At 39.8% G+C, this 24371-nt stretch overlaps 1 protein-coding gene across 3 annotated transcripts in view; it reads left to right on the top strand.

Moving 5' to 3' along the window:
- The window catches only part of ttc28 (tetratricopeptide repeat domain 28), a 412770-nt gene that overhangs the window by 322437 nt on the left and 65962 nt on the right, over positions 1-24371 (top strand). For all 3 annotated transcript variants that reach the window (XM_066689093.1, XM_066689094.1, XM_066689095.1), the window contains one exon: positions 10777-11284. In XM_066689093.1, the coding sequence (XP_066545190.1) occupies positions 10777-11284 (508 nt within the window). The remainder of the gene's footprint in view (positions 1-10776; positions 11285-24371) is intronic.

The raw sequence follows: 24371 nt of genomic DNA, 5'->3' as shown, positions 1-24371 counted from the left end.
CAGGTGATTGCAGCAAGTAACGGGTTCATAGATTGCAGACCATTTTGTTCTTGGGCAATGCCAATGTAACCGTAATGTCAGCATTTGTGATAACTGCCAGCACGCTCAGAAGACTTAATCTTAATCTGATCTATGCTAACAATTCAGAGCAGTACACTCCAAAAGATGGTGTTGATTTGTCTGTTTCCACTTTTGATTTGGCCTTCTTGCTTTCTTTCTTTTTTCCCCTTTGGTCTATTTTTGTTTCACTTGTTATCCAATTTCAACAGCTGAGCGTGTATGTCCAAAACTGATTCTGCAAATTTCAGTCTCAAAAAGCACGCACTTTGATGTGAGAAGCAGTGCTTAAGGAATGATTCATACGCGACGCACATGTCTACTCTGGTATTAATTACTGACTGACTGACTGGAGTTTAAATGTTCATAAATAACTATTGAAAAAAGGCACAGCGAAGTAACTGGTGCGAAGTGGAACATAATCAAACCTGACGATTGGCAACAAATGGTTTTCAATTCCTGGTGGATGCATAATGAAAGGTTAATAACCATAGGCTAAATTTCGCACCTCGGCAGTGGGGTAGCAATCATACCTTTTAGCTGTTGAATATGAATTGGATTAATATAAATTCCCTGCAATTATTTCTTCATTAATTACTCATTAGCTGGAATTCACGTTTACCATTACTGTTAACGGGTGCGCACATGAATGCTTAATAAGATCGCAACCGCTCTATGTTACAGTTCAGTCAGTTATTTCAATGCAGGAATAATATCACGTTGTTTTATTACTATGAATGGCACTGCTACTTCCCCAACAATTCACACTTTGTTTACAGGAGCTTGTCTCCACTTTTCCAAACTGGCCAACTCTGTAAAGTATTGTTGTTTCACCCGGGGAGAATCTCAGTTCCCCTTTCCAATTATGTTATGGTGTGGATGAGGTGAAATATTTCAACTTGGTGGTTGCTGAAACCAATACAACTCAAAAGAGTGTCTTTCTCTCCTTATTCAATTTCACTTTGACCATTTCTGCAGGACAGCTTAATAGTTATCCCACTGTTGATGTAAATGGAGTCAGAAGAAAGAAAATAAAGGACTGGTAGTTTACCACACATCCCCTCCACACAAATATTATATGATCAGTGGTTAACCTTGCATTGGGAATGGGCTGTTTTTCCATTAGGAAGATGGATTGCATAATTATAGGTATATAGCCTCCTCTCCCCCTTCTTCTCATTGGTGGAGATCTTTGCCCATAGCTGCATTTCTGTTTCTTTCTTACGAGCGGCGATTCTGCTTGATGGCGTCCCAAGAAAAGCAAGTCGCCTGCCAGGGAGCTGACTGATGCTGCCTCCCCTCAGAGACTGGGCCGTATTTACTTAATGCATTAGCCGTACGCTGCTGACCGCTAAAGCCCCCTCAGCTGGGCCGAGCCAGAGCAAAGAGTCGGTTAAACATTCCCCTCTGCGAGTCTGCGAATGTGAGTGTGTGTATTAGAGCACTGACAAGTCAGAGCAGCCTGGACTTACCCCAGGGGCAGGAGAGGAAATGCTTCATTCTCAATCGTCCACACAACACAGATCTGGCAGTGAGGAGAAACAGGGACTGCGGCGAGAGTCTGAGAGTGGGCTGAATGGGAACCTATGGCTTTGTCGCAAACTGATCCCCTGATTAGTCACCTCCAGGGCCTTGGGAGTTCCCTGTGGTGCTCACAACTCTTGGTAATTTACCTGTTCAGTGTCAGTTATAATATTAAACCTGCAGGGCTGATTTTTGAGGGCATTATGTGACAATGACACATAAAGGATGAGAGTAGCTCAAATTTCTAGTACATACAGCAAGCTAGGAGAGAATGTGGGAGAGAATGTGACTGGAACTTTATTACACCTCTGTGCAAAGTAGAAAATGTATTCTGGAGAGACAGAAGAACAGATGAACACAATCGCGTTTGTTTCAGATTACCTGCGGATGCTTGCACCTGTCTTATTGTACAACTCTGATTCCCCACTGAGAACATTGTCAAGTGGTGCTCGAGGTCAGGGTTTCCAGGGCTTTCTAATCAGCTGCAATCACCATACACGCTGTAAACAAAATGGTGCTTCAGCCTTGCGAATCTGAACGACATGGTGACAGCTCTATTTGTGTGTGTGCCTGGCTGACTTGCAGGCCGGTGGAGACAGGCAATTGTGATATTTCTGTAATCGCACTTTAAACGCTGGGGATGTTTTTGTCCCCGCCGAAAAACCTCACAGCTGAAGACCCAGACAGTGCACCCCTTTCGATGACAGCACACTCAATAATCCCCCCTGCTGTGGAGGATGTTGACGTGTCTGTGTCAGATGGCCCTGTGTGGGCATTGTATGCTTGACACTGGGAAAAAACACCTTGTCATAAGGGCAGGCAGATCCTATTCTCATCTCTCCCCCAAGGGAAATATTTAGAGAACAAGTGACGGCATTTCAGTTTGAATTACAGTATTGATTACAGATATTCGGGCCAGGGTCAGAGGAGGGGGCCTTCGTTTACTATAGATAGCTGTTGACGGGGCTAGTCAATTCATATTTTTTTTATGGTGGATGTCAGTGGGGGTGAGTACTGTACCATTTATAGTTGATATACCAGCCCAACTTGACTTCCCTTTCTCTGTGGATGCTTGACGCTTATTAACTGTCACAGCTTCATGCACCACAAGAGAGTAAAGCACACCTTTTCACCTGTTTTGTCGCATCTCACTTTGTTCTGGTGAACAGCCTTAGACAGAACAACAGGCAACTCCCCGAATTGTAGCTGTCCCGAAGGAATTAGAAGCATCTTTCACTTAAGGACTGATTAAGTAAGAGCTGGGAATAAACACATTATTTGACAAAGTAATTAATGACTGAAAATCATGCAGTCACCCAACTCTGTCTCTCATTTCTTGGAAACAGACCAGAATAATCCTCTATTACTAATGTGAAGTCACTGACATTCTGAGAATCAGTGCTTTGTTTAGATTAACGTTTGGAGACATTTTTTTTTCCATAGCTGGAAAAGTGGATTGTGTGATGGAGATTTTTGCACTACATTGCTCCTTGAAGTGTCAGTGTTTAAGAATTAATAAAGAACCCTAAGTAGGCTGGGCACTAAAAGTCTCCCTGAGTCTAAACCTGGATTTAAATTAAACTTAAGACCTCCTGCCCTTGTTTACAAACAGAAATCCACTTTTGCTTCCAATGAAACTGTCCCCCAGGCAGGGGAAGGCTGCTGAAGCCCGAGTCAAGGTTTATCTGAGATAATATGGGGAATGTGCCCGAGTTTGAAGAATAGTACTTTTCAACGTGAAAGCAGATACATTACAGGACATAACTTACACATCCTGTTATAATCTAAAACAGACTTTAATTTAAAAAAACGAATACGACAAGGGCACTATACAGGATACACATCACAAATGCATTGTGCCTGGTTGCAAATTGAATTTCAGTGCTATTACAACTGATGGGTTTACTATTAGCCAATTAAACATTGAATACATGAATTGTTGTAAGCTCTTCTATTCAGTTTTGTACACTGATGCATTTTCAAAATTATTATTATTATTATTATTATTATTATTATTATTATTATTATTATTATTCACTTTTTTAAGATGCTGAGCTGGCTCTGCCATCTACAGTTGTGACATCTGCCAGCGTTTCATTCTGCTGATGTTGTTTCCAAGATTCCGTACACGAAATGTAAAACGTTTTTCGATGGAGGGAACTCGATCCAGTACAATTTGGTTATTGTTCCCATTAAATTATGTGCAATTCAGCGTTTGGTTATAAATAGCCTGTGAATGTTTAACCATTTACAACCTAGGTCTGTATCAAAACTACAGCATACAGCCACCAGATATTGCCCATTACAGAGCATTCCCCTGCAGGATTTTGCAGCAAATAGCAACTTGCTCAGAACAATCCATGCTTTTATATCTTCAACTGGGATAACGTACTTAATATCTATTCTTGATTGTAAATCTTAAAAATTATATTTGTGACAGTTGTAATATCATTATACCATGAAGACTTTTGGAAAGATATCCTGTGGCTGCTAGTTTGCATTCCTAATCAGCTCTCAGTTACTTAATTAAAACCTTAACTGGTTGCAAGTTATTTAAAAACTAGTACTTGGAAATGTACAATTAAGAACTGTAAAGCCATGAAAAAAGTCTGTTTAAACTCATTATTAATTAAGTAATTTAGAGCTCAGATGGAATTAAATCTAACAGACACAAATATACAAGGAAGCTTTGTGTCTTTAAGCTTTGAAGGGGCTCAGTGTTAAAAAAACATGACATAATCAAAATCAGATTCTTACAGTGATTAAAAAGTAATTTTCAGGCAATTTAACTTCTTCCTCAGACAACTTAGCCGAGTTTACCTTTCATTAGCGGAGGTCTACGAAAAAAATATTTGCTGATAAGGGCTAGCAGTTTATCAACAGTTTATAAAAGCTGACATTTGAATAAATCAAATTAGTGCGTATCTGGAAATGTGGTTTTGTAAACACGATCGGATTGAACTTAAAAACTATAATGACATTGGACTGGGGGCGTTGTGGCGGGGTAAAGAGAGAGATTAAAAAACATTAATGAAAGACTACACCTTGTTTATTTTCGTAGCTTCTTAACATGAAGGCTTATTCCACTAAAAGGGCCTCTGGTTTGCGTAATAATTCTAGTATTTTCCTAGCAGGACAGGTCTGTAATACTGTGGGGCTTTGCAGCATTGATTTACCCTTGTCAGGCTTCTTGGCCTTACTCACATTCAGCTTTTTCAAAGATGAGTGAATCTGAGTTGCTGCACACAGCCACACAACAGAATAAAGAGGATAGGGATGATCTATAATCTGTCATTAAAGGCAAATGCATTTTGTGCTTGTGGCGGCAAAACTCTCAAGCATGACTAACCAAGCCACCCCCAAATGCACCCTGCCCCCCTCTCCCTCTCTATTCCACTATCATGGGAACATTCATTTAAAAAACACACACACATCTTTCATGGTTTAAGAGAAAAAAACAAAAACACAAGACATCTGAAAAACATGTTGTTGATTTTCTCCCGTGATTATGAAATTGAGATTAAGATTTCTAAACAATAACAAGACTCACACAAGCACTGGGGCAATGACAAACAGCCGCCATCCCATTCTGCCGTGAGGTATACATTGGAGGAATTAGCCGAGGGAATTCAGTGATTTAGAGAGAACCCCAGAACGACTGGTTTTTGAAAGAGGAGATCTCCAAGGTGAAGATGGCTACAAGTGAGAGAGAGAGAGAGGGGGCAGGAATGAGCTAGGAATTAGGTGTTTTTCCATAGATTGAATGAGATTTGTGTGTATCTAAACATAATTCCTTGTGTTGCTACAGAACCCTTCAAATTTGTCAAACATGGTTTGTACAATGGGGCTGAAGAATTGAATCGTCATAAAGAATAGTCGTTTTCAAAAATAAAGTTTTTGGGTGGGTGTGGGGGCATTTTTGTGTATGATGTTGACAACCCATAAAAAACATTGCAAAACAAAGGATCTTGTTTTTATAAACCTGTGAATTTATTTTTGATGACTTTAAGTAAACAAGGAATATGTCTCAATTGTAAGGGTTATATTAGAATAACTAATTTTACAAAATATAGTAATTTGTAAATCAAACATTTATGGAACAGAACATTCCGTATGAACAGAACAAAGTAAATTGTCAATTTTAAGAACTACTTAAATATATCCAATAACAAATGTAATAATATATCACTGAATCAGAAGTCTAAAATGCCTTTTCAGACACTCCCCTGCTTCCCTATACAATTATGCAAATAGTTTAAGTTTTTTCTCAAACAATGATATTTCATATTATCGAATATTGGCACAACCCTAATGGTTGGTAGTTTTTGTTTTGATTATTCCCTATGGTTCCTTTATCATGTTTTTGAAAATGCTTCACAGAGTAGCTGGCTGAGATCAAAAAAATCATACATGCAAGCCTGTACAGAGTATAGGTGGGGTAGCTGCACAGCTTCAAACGATATCTTCAACATAAAACGGCAACAGTTGTGACCGAAAGTAATTACGTTCTTGTGTCACATAATTTCTTGTTGAGCCTTTCAACTCCAGCAAACTGCTGGAAGTCTTTATGTGAACAGGTAATTGGTTCCAGGCAGAAAAAGCCTGAGAAAAGAAACAAAAGAGAACCACACGTATTCCCAGTCCCGAGAACCCACACATTCATCCTGCTTTGAACAAAGATGAACACCAAACCAACACGAAGAACTGTTCGTTTTCCCATCCCCCTGTATCCCAATCTAACCTGCAGAAGCTCTTTGAGAGTTGTAACTGCACAGCGGTGTGGATACTCGCTACTGAACAAACGACATGATTGTAACTGAAACATGTTCACATGTGGGAAGAAGCAGTCCATTTGCTTGTGCGATGGACCGAGATGAAACAAAAACAGCAGAAAGTAGAAGGAATTTTCCCGTGCTGACACAACAGAGCGACAAGTGCAGCAGTGAGAAATGGGATTATGTATATCAGCAGAGAGTGTGGTAGCACAGGTTCAGCCAAGAATGGAAGGGAATCCAAAAACAATGAAAGAAAAAGGTCATTCATGGGTTTGGAACACAGCGCAGGGAAATATGAAATGTCATCACAGTTCAATATTGTGAACGCTGGTTACTTGGGGATCATTGGATGATTGCAGTAAAGTTAACTGAATAGGTACACTTCTGAAACAACATGTGGAGATATATAGATATAGAAAACTGTAGACTCCAGTTAATTGAACTGCAATTAAACAAGGTGTATAAACATTTGACAGGAACTACATTGAGTTGAAGTCAAGCGTCATTGACTGGCTTGCCAAAAGTATATGCACCTCCATGCACGCTTTCCATGGTTAAGTCAACTGGACTCGCACTGAATCACACACACTGAAAAGATACAGCGTAACTGATAAGTGTAAATGAATGAACAGTATTCAAAAGACTAATGAATCACTGAATATAATTGTTTCAAATTAAGGATTTCAATACATTTGAACAACATGTGTGTGGAGGAGTCAACTATCTTGTGAGCAGTGGGGGAAAAAATGAAATCTGCTATGAATTATTTCCTAGAACGAAATCAACTTTCATTATCCCTACACCTCCAAGATATTTATTAAAAAGCAATAGCAATTAGGTAGTTTAAATATACTATGACTTTTTTTGTACATCATTTGTAATTGTGTGCTCTATTTTTTCCCCTGTCCATTTTATTTTCATATGAAGGACCTGCTAGACTCATTAGTGTAATGTGGCTGTGAACAAAAATCCCAGTCATTCCTGAAAGCATAATATGAAAATGGAACTTATAATTAAATACCTCACACTCTGAGCAAATGAAAGGTAGGGTCTGATACTCTTCAGTAACAGCTGCTTCTCTCTAAAGAAATATGACCTTGAGATAAAACCATTGAAATGCTCAGAGCTGTTATACATAGGCTGTTAGTGATTTTTTTCTTTTTCTTTTTCTTTTTGTCCAAGTAAGGGTAAATGCTCTTAGGTTTAATAACAAATCAACAAAAACAGATCAACAAAACAAAAGCTTGTCTCTGCTTTCAGATTTGTATTGAATGAATACCAGACTGTATTTCCACCAAAACCTTCACATGTTTTTTTATTCATAGATTTTTTTTCTCAAGATATTGCCCACAACCTTCTTTCACAACTGTTTTACTTTATTGAGTGTGTGGTTCAGCTTTTTATGTACAGTGGGACTTACATGAATGCGGTGATGAGGCTTGTTGATGTCTATTATACTCCAACCCAAAGGTTGTTCCTCCGCTATTTTTGAAAAGCAAGATGGAGATCAAAATATAAAAAAAGAGTAATTGGTAGAAATAAACCATTACCAAATCTCAGTATCATTTATACAATATTTTCTCTCTTCTTTGGAAAAAATCCATTATTGAAATTCTGATTATAATGCTTCAACAGTGACACCTGCAGGCAGAGGGGAAAGGGTGGGCTGTGTGAAGTGGTGGTGGGGGGCAGAGGAGGACGGGCTCCTGCTGTCCTCCTTAGTGCGAGATCAATTTAATGTACTTAATTTTTTTCATGCTAATCTGTTATTGGCCAAAACATGTAAAATGATGCTCCAAGGGAGAACGTCCTCCCTAACCAATCAGCAACCAGAATACAATATTGACATCACGTTCGTCCAATGATAATTTCCAATCTTCAATTCTCTACTGCTGTATTGTATGTGAGTGTGAATAACTGGTGGTAAAGCGATAGATAGTGATAGATACAGTACCATATTAGAAAAGAGAAATTATAAGTGCAAATCGCGAACCACATTACATTTCCCTTTTTTTATCGAGAAGTAGCTAGCTAGTTTTAGCTTGTTGTGGCATTGTGAAACCCCACACCAAAGCAAAAGGAGAGTCAATAATAATTCAGAGGTTGCAATGATACCCACAACGGGTAAATCATTTTGAAGAGAAGGAAAAATTATTATTCAACTTGCATTATTTCACATCGATTGCACTTCTTTGTGTATCAAAAAGCCTTACATTAAAAACATGGCGGGAGACTCCATGAAGCAAGAGACTTCAGTTCTTCATTTCATTGGTTATTTAGTCATTGTTTTGCTTAATTTGAAGTGATGTGTGTGCCCCTTGTGTGTCTTCAATTTCATTTTGCTATCTCCGAATCAGTTACTTGGAAAAACTCTGAGCCCCACTCCACTCAAAACTCAATGACCAGGGCCTCACTTTTTTAATCTTTACTCGGGGATGCCTTTCCCGATGAGCAACACAGCCTTTCTGGGCACTCACCACACAAAAATAAATATGTGCATAACATTCTGCAGTGTTTGTGTTAGTGTCTGCGTGGGTCCTGTCTCTCAGGCCCAGCTGAGGAGCCCACCCACCCAGATAAAGTCTGCAACAACGTACGAGCTGTCTGGACTCCAGGGAGAGCGAAGAGGGCTTGGGAGTGCCACTAGAGAAGTTCAGTTCCTCCTCAGCCCCATCCTGATTGCCTCTCTCTTCCCTTCAGGCACTGTGGGCCCAAGTTCAAGATTCAATTACAGCGCGCTCCTCTTAATGTGGTCAAACCTTCTGTCCTCACGAAGCGGTCTGTCGGCAAACAAACCGAACTTATGAGAAGAGAGATGTTTACGACAACGTAAACAGCAAATTGGTTCCAATTTAAACGCCATTCAGAAGGCGTCTCTTGTTTTTCTCTCCTAAGACATGCACACTCCAAAACCAAATAATTTGACTTGCAGGCACGATGAGTTTCTGTGTACTGTAAACTCTACTCGGCCAAATCCAAATGTACTTGCACTGTTTAAATCATCTGGACAGAGTTAGCATTTTGCTGTGTGCGTGCATGGAATTCCAGGGCGCTTTTAACTATTTTGATAATCAAAAACCATTATATACAAAAAGTTGTATAGAGGCTCCACTTCTCTGTGGAAGGTGCCACATCCTTCATACACATATTGACCTTGAGGTGAGATCTGTGCTTGCAGGAACTAATTTGTCCACCAGATGAAATTTCAGTTTTGACAACCATTGTTCTGTGTTCATAAATCACAATGGGATTGTCAAATTTGGCACCAAACTCTGCAAACATTTTTTGGGTGGTGTAAAGTGTTTATGTATGTGCACACACAGACCCACACTGGGGCTGGTAGTGCGAATAATCAGAGTGTTCCATGTTTTTGCCAAGCTATGGGCTATTTGGGTATTTTTTTTCATCTTTATGAGTTGCAACACATCAACACTGTTATAATAAATGGCAGCTTTACAAACCAGTTAACAGCTCTTAAGTATTTTCTGAGAAACAATGCCATTGCTAGTATACATTTTATTGTATTATATTTACAAAAAATATACTGTGGGAAAAAATCTGAAATAACTTTTTTTTCTTTTTTACTCTCTTCTGAGGTATTTTTTCATCAATATGCTTTTACTGTCAGAACTATAGTTATTGTAATGTTAACTGCAGAATGTTGCTTTTTTGTGTACAATGCCAAAGCTTACCTGTGTTTCCTGAACTACATACTCACAGTGAGATACGTGTGCTATATGTTTGTCCTACAGTTAAATTGTTTATGAAAAAATTAAATAGATTGTCCATGATATTCCAGACCAATTAAAATAAATAACCTTTTGTGGAAAATGTGCAGAGTGGGGAGGACTCTTCGAAAAATCTGTTGTTTTTCTTGAATGTAATAATCCTAACAATACAAAAGAAAAAATTAAATACTGGAAAATATCTGGTGAAGTTATGAATGGCCCTTCTCCAGGCTGCTTCCAAAGCCCTGGAAACTTTTGTTGTCTTAATTAATGTTGCATAAGTGCATTTCACATCCTTCTGGAAAGTCTGGGCAATAATAAAAGTAATTGTTCATAAAGTCTTAAATACGGTTTCATTGGATTTTTGTGTGTATGAGCTACTGTGCACAGTCTTCTGACTCATGCTTATGAGCAGATCAGCAAATCCCAGAAATCCTATTGCTCTGGTGTCCTCCAACAGACCAATCATTATATTCACAAAGGATGCATTTAGATATTTTCGTTTTGCTTGCTTGTTTTTAAGCTCAGTCTGAAACCAGCAATTACTTTTCACGTTACAGTTTATTGGTACATGATAACTTACAAGCTTAGTATTATTATTATTGTTGAATAAAACCAACAAACTACCCCACAATATTTATCTGTTTTCAAAACCATCTGATTTCAGTTTTTTTGCTTTTTCTCTCCCGCAGGCGGCCTCCTCCGCGCTCAGCAGCCTGGGCCACGTGTACACCGCCATCGGGGACTACCCCAATGCCCTGGCCAGCCACAAGCAGTGCGTCATGTTGGCCAAGCAGTCCAAAGACCAGCTGTCGGAGGCGCGGGAGCTGGGCAACATGGGCGCTGTCTACATTGCCATGGGCGACTTCGACAACGCCGTGCAGTGCCACGAGCAGCACCTGGGCATCGCCAAGGCCCTGGGGAACAAGAGGGAGGAAGCACGGGCCTACAGCAATTTAGGGAGCGCCTACCACTACCGCCGCAACTTTGACAAGGCCATGTCTTACCACACACACGTGCTGGAGCTGGCACAGGAGCTAACCGAGCGACCCATTGAGATGCGGGCCTACGCCGGCCTGGGCCACGCCGCCCGCTGCATGCAGGACCTAGAGCGTGCCAAGCAGTACCACGAGCAGCAGCTCAGCATCGCCGAGGGCCTCAAGGACAGAGCGGCCGAGGGCAGGGCATCCTCCAACCTGGGTAAGATCAGTGAGGAAGTACCTTATATATAGATATTATATATAGATAGAAAGGCTTGTTTTATTTAATAATAAACTTGAGAAAATTGTTTGCTTTTAGCTGGAATACCAGTATGTTTAGGTTTCCATTCACAGCTTGATTCGGTTTTGTTTGTTGGTCAGCTTCTATTTCTTTCCTTCTGTGTTTTCAAGAGGAACTAGTCCCTATATATTTTTGTTGTACAGCTTGGATCCATTGGCACAGAGTTGGCTAAGTGTGAAATATTGTGTCACAGAACCATAAACCCCATTTCCATGTTGTTATAAAGACAATTAGGAAATTAACATTAACAGAATGTATCTAAATTCTGTATTGGCTGCACAGTTGACCACTGGTACATGTAAATACCAGAAGCTACCATTTGGACACAGTGAAGAGCCATGCCCAGATAACTCCACAAGGCCTTGCTTATGTTGTTGGGGCTTAACATGCTGTCAAAAACAGCCACAGTAGACATCGTCAATCACACAGATCAGACTCATAGCCTATAACATACATAGCATTAGTCATCTGTTATTGTTAGTAGTACGGATGGGGCTTTACTACACTGCTCTGAGCCAAACTGTTATGAGGCACTGCGAGAAAACTTTGCTCCTTGCTATCTTGTCCATCTGATCATTATAAATTTTTTTGAGCTGCACACCATTGTTCCCGGCAGCCAAATCCCCCTATTATTTTTCCATTCCTCAGCAGACTATGATGACTGATGGAGTGGCAGCACCATTGTCTATTCTGCTCTGCCACCCTGTGTCTGCAAGCGCTCCTGGACCTCTTGTCAAGCGCTTTGATGGCCTTGCTTTCCACCATCTATCTGTAATTGTGCTGCTCCAGCTTTATTACAGTGCATCAAGAATGACATCACACCAGACATCCATTTCCAAACACAGTATGATAAACAGCCCTGATAAAGAGGCCAGGCGGTGTACTTCCAGCTTTCTGATGCAGCTGGCCGCTGGAAGAAAAAAAGAAAGAGAGAGAGAAAAAGGCCTGACACCATCGCAAAGGCAGAGTGAACTGTTTGTTCCAGAAGTAAATGTTTGGGAATGGCTTCCGAAGCTGTATGCAGAGAGTGAGACTGTTTGGAAGGTCGTTTTGGTAACATTTCCTGCAAACAAACAAGTCCGATGCGGTCGCAGTTCAGGACACCAGTCGAGGGCTACTGCTCCCTCGAAACCCGTATTAGTATGCCAGCGGTGCACTCTATGGACACGAGCATATTGGGTTTGTGTAGAAGAGATGGGCCCTCCCATACGGTGCTGTAACACACGTATAGCTGTCAAGTACAGTTAGAAAGAGCATCATGTTATTCCTTCATTTGGAAAGTGCACCCGGTGTAACATTCAGTAAGCATTATAAAACCAAATTATTAATGGCCTATTTTAAATTAAAACACGGCTCGGGCTGCTACACTCATTACATCGTTTGTCTGAGAGCATCTACTGCAGTTCTCTCCGATGGCAGTTATTAATAATGCATGTTTCCCGTCACCCCCCTCCTTCTCTCTCTTTCTCTCTCTCTCTCTCCGTTTGCCCCAATACATCTTGAGAGCAGGGCCCTAACAATACAGTTTGATTCTGAGCTCATCGACACCAGCTCACAACTCCCTCGAAATGCCACAGTCTGTCTGCTCAGAAGGGTTGCTACCTGAAAGCACAGTTTCACAGCCAGTTTAGTTTTCCATCTGCTGTTAGATCTCTGGATATTCCCCAGATGAAAATTTAATTCATGGAAACAAGCTAAATGGGATAAATGCTGTATTAATGTTTGTTGGACACGCAACAAAAGCCACTAAACATACAACATGTGCACTCGGACACAAGGTGAGTAGTGTCCAGCAACATAGACAACTATCTTTTAATGTGACATTCAAAAATTGTGGTTTATCAGCACTAGTAAAATGAGAGTGTGTATTTCCCTCTGTTGAAGAATTATTACCTTTTATAACACAGCCTGAAATATACACAGCGACGGTGTCAAATATGTTAGACAAAAGTGTTGTTCTTCTTTCTTAAGGGATGAGTGCATTTCCATCCCTGTAACAGACACTTCTGACATCTGACTTTGGCAGAAGAAATGCTTAAATAAAAACAATGTCTGATTTTTTTTGTTGTTCAGAAAAAAATCATTACTGCAAAAGGGGCAATATGAAACCATGCAAATCGAAAATGTAACTGTATAAAAAAAGATGAAAGACGGGGATACGTTAGGCTGTTTTATTACTATTGATTTATCGAAGGGGCAGTGTGGTTTGATTTTGTTGGGTATTTATAGTACAGCTGTGTGATGGAACTTGCATTACCTCATTTTAGTAGTGTTGTTCAACCACAAATTTGAATCTCACCTTAAAAGACAAATGTGTATGTTGCTGGAGAGTCCAGTGAGTGCCAAAGTTTTATGTCCAGTGGAATTATCATGACTTTTGTTGCCAGCTGTCACAGTACTTTTGTTACATGGTTGTGCCAAATATTGAGACATTCTGTAATCCTGACTTGTTAAAACACTTATCCAATAATTCTCCCTGTGTAACATTCCTCCTAAATGTAGATATATCACAAGTCTTTGGATACATTCATCACATTTAAGTGAACATTTAAACCCCTTCCATTTTTCATGTGGACTTTCACTAGATTATTTGGACACTAATTTGGTCTATGCTGGAAAGAACTTAATCAATGTATATTAAATTAGTTTTCTTGGGGGGCGGGGGAGAGAGAGAGAATCTGGTTTGAGTTCTAATCTATTCAAACTTAATCGTCAATACTTTTTGTAAATGAATTTGCTCCAGCAATTAGTGGCTCTCCTATAGTGTGCATTTACTGGCCTGGGAATCATGTGTGCTTTTGAGCTTCTGCTCACTGTAGAAACGGTGTTAGTAAACAAGATAATTCATGAAGGACCTTGAGAAAGCAGAGACAGAGGTTTTGAAGGCTTGCCGTAATTAATAATTTAGTTGTCATTGATCATTTAACAAAAACAATTAAGAGAGAGAGAGTAATTAAACTCCACTTCCTTCATTTTTTTCTATAAAAGACAAAAGGACTCAAGGACTCAACTTCAGTGGCGTGTGCTGTGCTAGGGTGGAGTGGCCGCCACTGCCTGTGTGTCTGTGTGTGTAAGTGACGATCTAGGCTGGTCATGACTGGCGAGGTGAGATGAGAACTGATTGGTCGTTGTTACCACTGTATTCTGAAAGATGAGCAGATATTGTTTGGCCTGTTTATCTGTCTGTTTGTGTTGTATAGGCCCACAATTGTGCAAGGCAAAGCAGTTGAGCAAACTTGAGTTTGTGTCACCCCTTTTCATCCAAAGGCCGTTGTCAAGTTTCAGGAGGTTTTCATCCGTTTGTTGCTTTGTTGTCTCTTCCTTCTCTTCTCCCCATGATTGGAATCTGGCACTGTCAGCCACTTCGTAATTGAAACCGACTTGATGAATTGCTTAATTACCTTTAATAGCTGATTCGTCGAGTGCTGAATAATGAAGATAAGGCAGAATGGAGAGGGGCCCAAGTAGCATCATTCTTTTAATTACCACATTGTTGTTGTTGTTGTAGTTGATTTGTTCTTCCATATAATGAATAGAGGGGGGGGCTCCTTGTAAATAGCATTGATGTAGAAATGGATAATAATTTGGTCTTTGCTGTCATTGAAGTACGCTATATTGCCAGCTCAGCTTTATCTGACATCTGATTGTTCTTGAAAGGTGTTCTTAAAGGGAAGTGCTTAAAGACGGTTTAGAGGTGTTTTACGCATATAGTTTTCGAAGTAAGGGTTTCTCCCAGAGCTCTAGTGGTGACTGAGTAGTGCATATACCCTAATACATGACTGGTGATTCGTTGACCGTGGGGGGTGCTGGCGAATCATCAAATGGTGGAGGGAGACTGGCGGTTTGTCAACCAGGGAATGGCAGACGAATTACGTTATAGGAATTGTAGGAGGGTATACGCTAAGTCTTCCAAAGTTACATAGGCATACGCAAACTTACCTTCTAATTATGTGGGCATATGCAATATTCCTGCATTTGCCCTCAACTACACCACTGGTTTCTCCAGTCTATAATTTAAGAATCCGTTGCTGAATCTAGCCTAGGCTAATGGCTTGTATCTAAAACAACATTCTTTTTGGAGTTACAAAATAAATTTAAAACAGTTTTACTGCAAGTTTTTAAAAGTAATTGTTCATCTAACTTCTATTACATATCTCTTGGAAAGCTGAACTGGTGTAATCTAATGATGGTTCAAGGCAGCTCTGATTTTTCCACTCATCAAAATTGTATTACTCCCAGTAAATGCACATCCAGCAGATTGTTCTTAAAACATCTGTCCTTTTTCTTGTTCTTATTTGAAACGCTGCACATTGCGTCAACCACTGTTGTTTGTTAGTTAAGCTTAAGGATATTAATTAGGAGTTGATTTTGATTGTTTTAACTTCCTCTCCGGAAGGGCCATTTTGCTGAGGCAGCAACACAGAGGAAACAAAATAGTCTTAACATATTTAAGTGTTATTCATTTGTGTAATTGCAAGGCACTGGTCCAGCACACAAAAATGTTTGCTATGTGTTTTTTGTTTCTAGTTTCCTTTTTATCTATCCTCTTTGTATTTGTTTCCCCCAGAAATAATTGTATAGAATTTAGGACAACAAAAACGCTATGTGTTCATAATCCAAAAAAACAGGGAAAAATGCTTGTTTTGCAATGAACACTTATTAATGGCTTCAATTCAGATTTGTATGAATGAGCATAGAATACATAACAGGAAGGAAATTAGATTTTTTTTTTTAGAAAATTCCATTCAGAGTTCTAGTGATATAGATATAGATATTTATTTTCCATAGTATAATGTTTTCGAGAGAAATCTTCACAACCTCGCTAAATAAACAAGGGTTTCATTTGATATAACTGGAGGCGGGTTTGGACTCTCCACAAGCACTCTTGAATTTCAAGACATATTCATCACCCCTAATGCATGTGGAAAGGTTATTAATGCTAGAGGCAGGGTGGCAAATGAAAGCTTAAAGACTGCATTTATCTGAAATAGGCCCATAGAATAAAATCATTAAGCCGCATAACAGCATAAAGGGCAAGTAATGACATACAGTCGGGGGAACACTTGGCTTTGTCCCCCCATTCCTGCAAAGGTTGTCCTGTGTCTTGGGTTTTTGAATGTCGTTGATGAGTAGTTACAGGAAAATTAAACTAGGATTATTATTTATTTATTAGCAGACGCCCTTATCCCAGCATCTTAACTGGCACTCAAAGAAACTGTGGTCAAAGAAAGTCCTCACTGTTAAAATATTATACAGTGGCTCCAATCAGCATTAGTAAAGTCTGCGTTGACCATCAATCTCAGTCTGTTGCTGGCGTCCTTTTCTATCCCCAAGGATTACCCCCTCCCGCCTCCATATTTGTTGACCACGAGTTTGAACTGGCTTCAAATTGCTATTCAGGGATTCAGTGGAACATTGGCCTCCTCGGTGTATACTTCCCCCACCCCATCTCATCATTTATTAAGGAAGGCGTTTTCAATTTAGCCAGTTTGGCGATATTTTATCCACCCCAATGACATTGAACCAGATCTCAATACCAGGTGCTCTGCTGAATAGACTGAATGAAAGTAACTGTACCCTCCACAGATTTTATTTTTAGTTTTTGTTCATTACTTTGTCCCCTGGTGATATATAAAGCACACTTGCGGTAAAGTCTGTGATGCTTTTAAATACTTTTTTTTGCACCAACATTGACTGGATCTAAAATATACTATATTAGGGTGAGAGGGATTTTAAGGTGAGAAGATAAAAAGGACTAGTGAACTTCATATTAACACAAGCCTATATATAACTATATAGTGAGTTAGGAGACTCATGCATACATTTCCAAAAATCCATGACACACTTGAAATTTGACATTTTAACCTATTGTTGTACATTTTTCAGGCCTCACCTTTCGAGAACAAGGATTCTGCATATTATTTAGGAGTTAAGCAAATTAATGACCATACCTGTATTAGCTGAAGATTTGGATGTTAAAGAGAAATGTCACGGTAAAAAAAAGAAAAATCTAAAATTAGAAGATTTTACCGAGCGAAGATTAAATTAGAGATAATTATAATGGTTGGAATGTTCTCACTGTTACAGTTAGGTTGATTGTAGGGTATTATTTTGAGTAATTTATCTAAAGGCTTTAGTATTTTACCTCCAGGCTAGATTTGGTGTTAGAGCGCCCCAGTGAACTTCTGCTTTAGCTAAGTTTGGGGTTAGATTTCTAATGACTTAACTCATTTGGTTGTATAAGCTTAAAATTTCAATGAAAATGTACAAATTAAAATAAATTCTCTGTGGATCTTGGATTTGTGAAACCCAGGTTTAATGATCAAGGAACAAAAAAAAAGTGTGTTCCATATATACCCATTGGCATCCCTTGTAATAAGTGTTACATCACAGTACAGGACTGGAATGTATTTAAGAAATCTTCTGGGACATACACTAAAGAAAAACACATCTAGAAAGGAAAATGTAGCTTTGTAGCTAAATATGAAAAACATGCACAAAAACCCCAAAAGAAACAAAGAAAAAACAATTGATGTTGCTTTGTGTCTAATGTTGGATCCCATAGCTGTGTGTTCTAGGAAAAATGACATTTTAATGATTTGTGTTAATAAAACAACCCGTATCTAAAGCACCATGTAATTAAACTGGCATCTGCGGGCAAGTGGCAGACAGACCGCTCCCAGAAGCTATTACGACTGTATTTACCCTCTCAGATTTATGTTCTTTGCGTACACATTTATTACACAACTCTGCTCTCCAGCACTGTCATGGATGTTTGGAACAGCACATGTACCAGAAGAAAAAACATAATCAGTCTCCACAACAAAATCCCAAGCCTTTTCCAAAACAGTGATTTAGCTAAACAACTAAGAATAACCTTTTAAATATGAAAAATGGCTTGTACACCTTATTGGTTTTCTACAAACACAAACATGGGCTAAATACAGTTTTTGTAGCACACGATGCAGAGAGGTGACGTCGACTTCATGTAAACGAAGACAAAAGTTTTCCTACTCAAAGATGACGAAAGCAGTTGGTTATGTGAAGGTTGTTTGTAGATTCTGTTTCATGGTCTGGAAATCATGGTATGAAAAGCATTGTTTTGGCAGTTTTCTATCTAGTGCAAACCTACCCTTACACTTTGCCAGTAGAAATGGTCTCTCGCAGAGCTGCTGTTCTCCATCAACACTGTGAAAGTCATCTTGTCAGACCAAAGCAAATATACCATTAACTCTGGAAGTATATTGCTGTTCTCTCCCCACCCCTCCCTTCTCTGGCCTGTAAATGAAGGGAATTTGAACCCAAAAGTATTTTCATTGTTTCCATGCTGTGGATTACCAATAAAAGTAAAAACTAGAGAAAAAAATAAAGAAAATCCCTTCGGAGCATTGGAACTGAAACTGCTAGGCTGTAGACATTAGTTTGTAAACAGATCTCATGATTCCCAGGCCTCTTAAAAAAAGAAGAAAGCAACAACAACAAAAAAGAAAAAGCATATGGAGTACACATATACTCTCCTGCATTGCTTTGGGAACGCACTCAACGTGACTCGAGCTCTTTAACAAGAGAAAAGGCGAGCGAGTGAGTTACATTTCCAGGCTGATGTAAAATGTAATTGTGGAGTTGGATTGGGGATGGAGAATAGGGGGTTGGGGGGTTGAATTGATAGCAGCTGTCCAAGTTTGGCTGAGACCCAAGCCTCCTAATGGGCATGTGCGGCTGCCTGTGCACTGCGCCAGGGCTTTTTCTTAAGTGATCGCTCTGACGCGTTTCCTTTTAATACAGTATGATCCCTGCACAGCTGAGCAACTCCCTTCCTCCAAGTACAATTTGCAGCCACCTCTCTGAGTGCCATTGCACAAGCCGGGGCCCAAGGTAGCCAGGGGAAGAAAAAAAGGGCGTCTCTCTCTCTCTCTCTCTCTCCGAGTCAAGTACAGCTCTCGCCTGCCACATACGCTACTGTAACACTGCTCTCATTGATGCTATAAATCAAATGGCTTATGAATATATGATGGAAATTAGGTTTAACCCCTTTGCCTGCCCCAGCATCTTACAAAAGCAGTCCATTTCTCATTCGCCAATTATGCAAAAACAAATGTGCCTGGAATATTGTTTGTCAAATGTTTTCAGAGCTTTTGTTTCTTCAATGAAAGGTGTGATATAATTACCTTACTATCTAATTAAAATGACTATGTGGGGCAGAATCTATTTCCACCTCCTGAATATATAACGGGTTCCATTTAGGGGAGAGATTTAGTACACCTCAGTTTTAACTCTCTGATCCACATCTGACTTTGCCTGTGGAGCATCTGCTGAGCTTTGGGTTGGGGTGATGAAAGGAAATAGCTTTTCCTTGATATTTTCCAGTACCTTCCTTCTTCCCAAAAGCCCAGAGCTTGGGATGAAACCTTAGCTCCGGTCACAAGTCAAATGGATGTCAGCTTTCATCTTCTCTGTCAGAAGTCAGGCTGATCCTTGGCAACCTGTTTCTTACAGAGTTTATGATGGTATTTTCCGAAGCTCTGGAGGACCATCTCCACTTTTCCCCCACCTGCTTTATACCAGACAGTGCTGTTTAACCCAGACAGATCCTGACACTTCTTTGTAGTGACCTGACACCGCTGAGAAATCGCTCATGTTACCTGCTGACACTGCCTTTGCCTCTAGCAAGTGAGATTCCCGTTTCCTTTCTTACTCTGAAAAAGACAATAACAAAGCCAAAACAGTTAGTGCATTAGAAGAAAAAAGGTAAAATTTTGTGAATTTTTACACTTAGTTTTTTTTAATGTTTGTCAGACAGGAAATGAGCTCTGATGAAATGGCATAGTAAAGCTGTACATGTATTGGGGCAAGAGATAAATTGATCCATGTTAGGAGAGGAGAGAGGCCAGAAAACTGGGTTTAAATAATGAAGGGTATTTTGTTGAATGAAAAACACACACACAAATGTGCATGCAGGCCACTTAAAGGCCAAAATACAACCACTTAAGGGGGAGAACCAAACAATGTGGGGAAGCAATAAAAAAGGCAAATAAAATGTTAGGGTGTATCGTCAAAAGTGTAGAATTTAGAACAAGGGCAGTAATGTTCAGACTGTACAATGCGCTAGTTAGAGCTCATCTGGATACTCATCTGGGCACCACACTTCAAGAAAGATATCGCTGCTCTAGAGGCAGTTCAGAGGAGAGCAACCAGACTTATTCCAGGTCTGAAGGGAATGTCCTACTGAGAGACTGAGGGAACTGAACATTTTCACCCTGGAACAGAGGAGACTATGTGGGGACTTGATCCAAGTCTTCAAAATCATGAAAGGCATCAACCACATCAAACCAGAGGAGCTTTTCCAGATCAGCAGGGCCACACGCCTCCGGGGACACAAATGGAAATTGGGCTTCAAGGCATTCAAGACAGAAAACAGGAGACATTTCTTCACACAGAGAGTTGTCACAATCTGGAACAAACTCCCCAGCAATGTGGTTGAAGCTGAAAATGTGGGAAAATTTAAAAATAGACTGGATAGGATCCTTGGATCACGTAGTTATTAATGGACACCAAACGAGCACGATGGGTCGAATGGCCTACTCTCGTTTGTAAACTTTCTTATGTTCTAGTCAGGGTTTGCATGTAGGACACTCCAGGAGCACACCATTAATGGAGTGCTTAAACAACTATTGGTATTTTGTTTAACACAGTATTATTATAAAAATAATAATAATCAAAAATAATAAAGGAAAGATAATTAATTATAGAGATCAATAATGCTAGTGCTCTATCTCCCATTAAAGCCTTTCAGAATTAGTGCTGTACCAGTGAGATGCCATTTTTGAAAAGTGGTCGTCATTTCATATACATATATATCCTATCTTACAGTTTGCAATTTTCTGGTTGAAACTGGATAGCCGCATTTAGGGTACTCCTCACGAAACTCATGGAAGTTAACAGGGGCGCCAGTCTATATCCCTTCCTTGTTAAGATGATATCCGAGCAGTAAACACAGGCCTCATTCTTGGGGTAGCATCTGGCACACTAAGCACAACGTTTGATGAACGTTTCATCTGGCAACAGAAAAGGCAGCCTAGTGACAATGTATAGTGCAAAGAGGACTTGTTGACCAACTTATTGGACATGGTTCTTATCAATTTAAGACTCAGTGGGGCTCAGTCAAAGACAAATGACTGGTTTTCCAAAGATCTCAAAGGTCATGTTTTAAAGTGAGTGAATTAAATTTTCACAATCAGCTTGGGAGTCCATGCACATATGTACAATGGCACTGTAGGGCTACCTGCCTTCATAATCTGTATCTGTATTTGAGTATATTCTCTTCTTTGAGACTGTCCGGGTTCCACATCTGTTGGCAGCAAAGATATTAATCTCTAGGGCACAAAGATAGGTCAGTGATTTAGACTGTGGCTAATATTCAACTAGGCTTTCTGAAAACAGATGTAGAAGTCAGTAACATGTCCTGAAGGGAGAGGAGAAAGAGGGTAACATTTTTACAAGAAAACCTTGATACGGTTCCTTCCTTCTAACAGTTATATGTTCTTACGTCTAAAAGGCGTAGTTGATATTGCCAGCATGTTTTGTTTTGGTTCCTGTGTCCTATGTATATATATTTTTTGTTTGTTTGTTTTGTTATATGAATTAATTGCTTTTGCAGATAAACAAAAAGGGGTCGCCATAGGAAAACATGCCTAAGGTAACTTAATAAAACATATGTCCTCCGTGGTGAAGATGTAAATGATTTCGGATGATTTTATGAAGAAGAGGCTCTCAGACTGTGTTCCCCAGGCTCCTCTCAGACAGTCCACTGTAAGTTTACATAATTACGAGAGGAGAGTAGCTGCATGGTGTGTTTTGTCCATGAATATAGACATTTAGCTGAGACTCAAAACACCAGGTCTGTCTCGGGCCAGAACCAGGTTGAAAACTAAGGCCAGAATTTGAACAGGAGTACCTGCTTCCTATTACCTGTTCGTGTCAGCCTAGAACCACTGCTTTTTGCCGAAATAGTTAATAGCTTTTCAAATAAGAACCTTAAGCAAAAGCAAGTGCAGGAAATCATGATATAGAATTGGAAATGTAGGAAGAATGCAATTAAGATCCAAATATAACTTCCTCTCAAGTGTTATATTTGAGGCACTCTTATTAATTTTGAAGGGGTTGTATTTGTTTGAGCCGGTGACCTGCTGGACCAGTTGGAACAGGAGTAGACAGGTTGGGCAATATTCACCTAAATGAAATGTCCTTTTATATGAACAAAAGCACCACAGAAAAAATAGTCCTCCAGGGCTCATGATAAGCAGTAATGTATTATTCCTTAAAACAAATAAATAGCGTTTCAGTGGAGGGCAGTTTGTGTATTCGAACGCGATTGAACTTAGAGACAGCAGCAAAACTCCAACACTTGCTTCAACTGTTCAACTGATAATCCTGACATTAATCTTTTCATCGTACACATCCTAACCTACTACAATCCATCTCAAGACATCAGCTGGCATTGGTGGAGGGGATGTGTCGTTACTGACGTTACTCGCAGCTGCAAGAGTAACATCTTGCTGCAGAGATGGCTGCACCTGTGCTGTAGTATCTGCAAGGGACTGCAGACAGAAAATAGCCTGGAAGACACACTGCACCCTCAAATGCAAGCTGACAACTTGAAGGTGATTGTATTAGACTTATAATTTATCCTTTTAAAAACTTGGTGTGAACAATGAAAAGAAAATGACAGGTGCATTACTTTAAGAGATGAAGACGCACGTGGTAATGCATAACAATACAACATTTAAAGATGTTTGTTTGTTTAGGAACCTAAACTGTTAGGTTAAATTGGAAAACATGGGTACTTGTTAAACGGGACCTTTAGCACCTTCAGTAATATGATAAACAGCTGGGGAAAAACCTCTCTCGGCTCAGCTGGGCACACTCAAGAGGGTTTCTATTTCGTGAAGCTACAGACAAACTTGATTCGTATCCCTTAAATGAAGCATTCAGTTTCAGTCCTGACCAAGGGGATCTATCATCCCCTCACAGGAGCTCCTGGGCCATTGTTCCAGACTGGTGGAGAAACGGCAAATCCTCTTAGTGCCGGGGAAAACCAGGCGGAGTTGCTGCTGCCTCCAGGCGTTAACCCTATTCCCTGGGACAATTACACACCAACTTAGCACGAATGTATATGCACGGCGCTTTTTCCAAACGTTGAATGTGAGGGCCGCCAGATCTGAGGAGATCGGTAATGAGAAGTGACAGCCATCGCATAGTCCATCACATTCGGGGGCTTTGGCAAGGTCTGACGTCTTGGCTGCACTGCGTTCTGAAACCTAACCCAGTTCCAGTTTAACCCCAGTGCTTTAGGGGGTGAGCAGAGAATTGATGGTATTTATTTATAAGTCCGCCCATTTGCCATGTCTTTGATTCAAAGCTCTGCCCTTTCTTGGAGATCACAGGCTGCGGTGAAATGTAAAACACAAAAAATAATCCTGTACGAGTTGGAATAATTGCCTAATTCATTATTTTCATAAATGTGTGTTAAACCTCTTCTTTGAAGGTGAGCTGACTTGTCTTAGCTTTTCTTGCACTTCAGTTTGCAACATAAAAAAAAGTGATTTTTAAATCTAGTTCCATTTATGTATTTATTTCACTAATTTGGTTTGCAGCCTTTTTATTAGGAGAAAATAAGGATTGTCAGTGCATTCGCAATTCCAGTGTGAAATATAAGAAACAGAAGAAAGTATTTCCTCGGTTAAAACACAGCTTACATTTTCTTCTATTAAACCGGTGGAAGAGATTACATTTTCAGCTTAAAAAGTAAGTCACTGTGAAAAGTTTTGACAAACACTGCAAAGACACTACAGGTTTTGGCTGAAGTTTTTATATTCCCTTTCACTAGATCAAAATAAGCCATGAAGAGGTTTTGATATAGAACAATCATCATAAATTTCAAAATCTCAACCAGCCTCCACAGCACAGGCCCCCACTTTCTCAGCAAACTCTCCACTCCAGCACAGAG

Source organism: Amia ocellicauda, chromosome 17 (genome assembly GCF_036373705.1).
Source record: "Amia ocellicauda isolate fAmiCal2 chromosome 17, fAmiCal2.hap1, whole genome shotgun sequence".
In the NCBI taxonomy this organism is placed as follows: Eukaryota; Metazoa; Chordata; class Actinopteri; order Amiiformes; family Amiidae; genus Amia; species Amia ocellicauda.
Note: the sequence above shows the minus strand (reverse complement) of the source record. Positions and strands in the feature narration are given on the sequence as shown.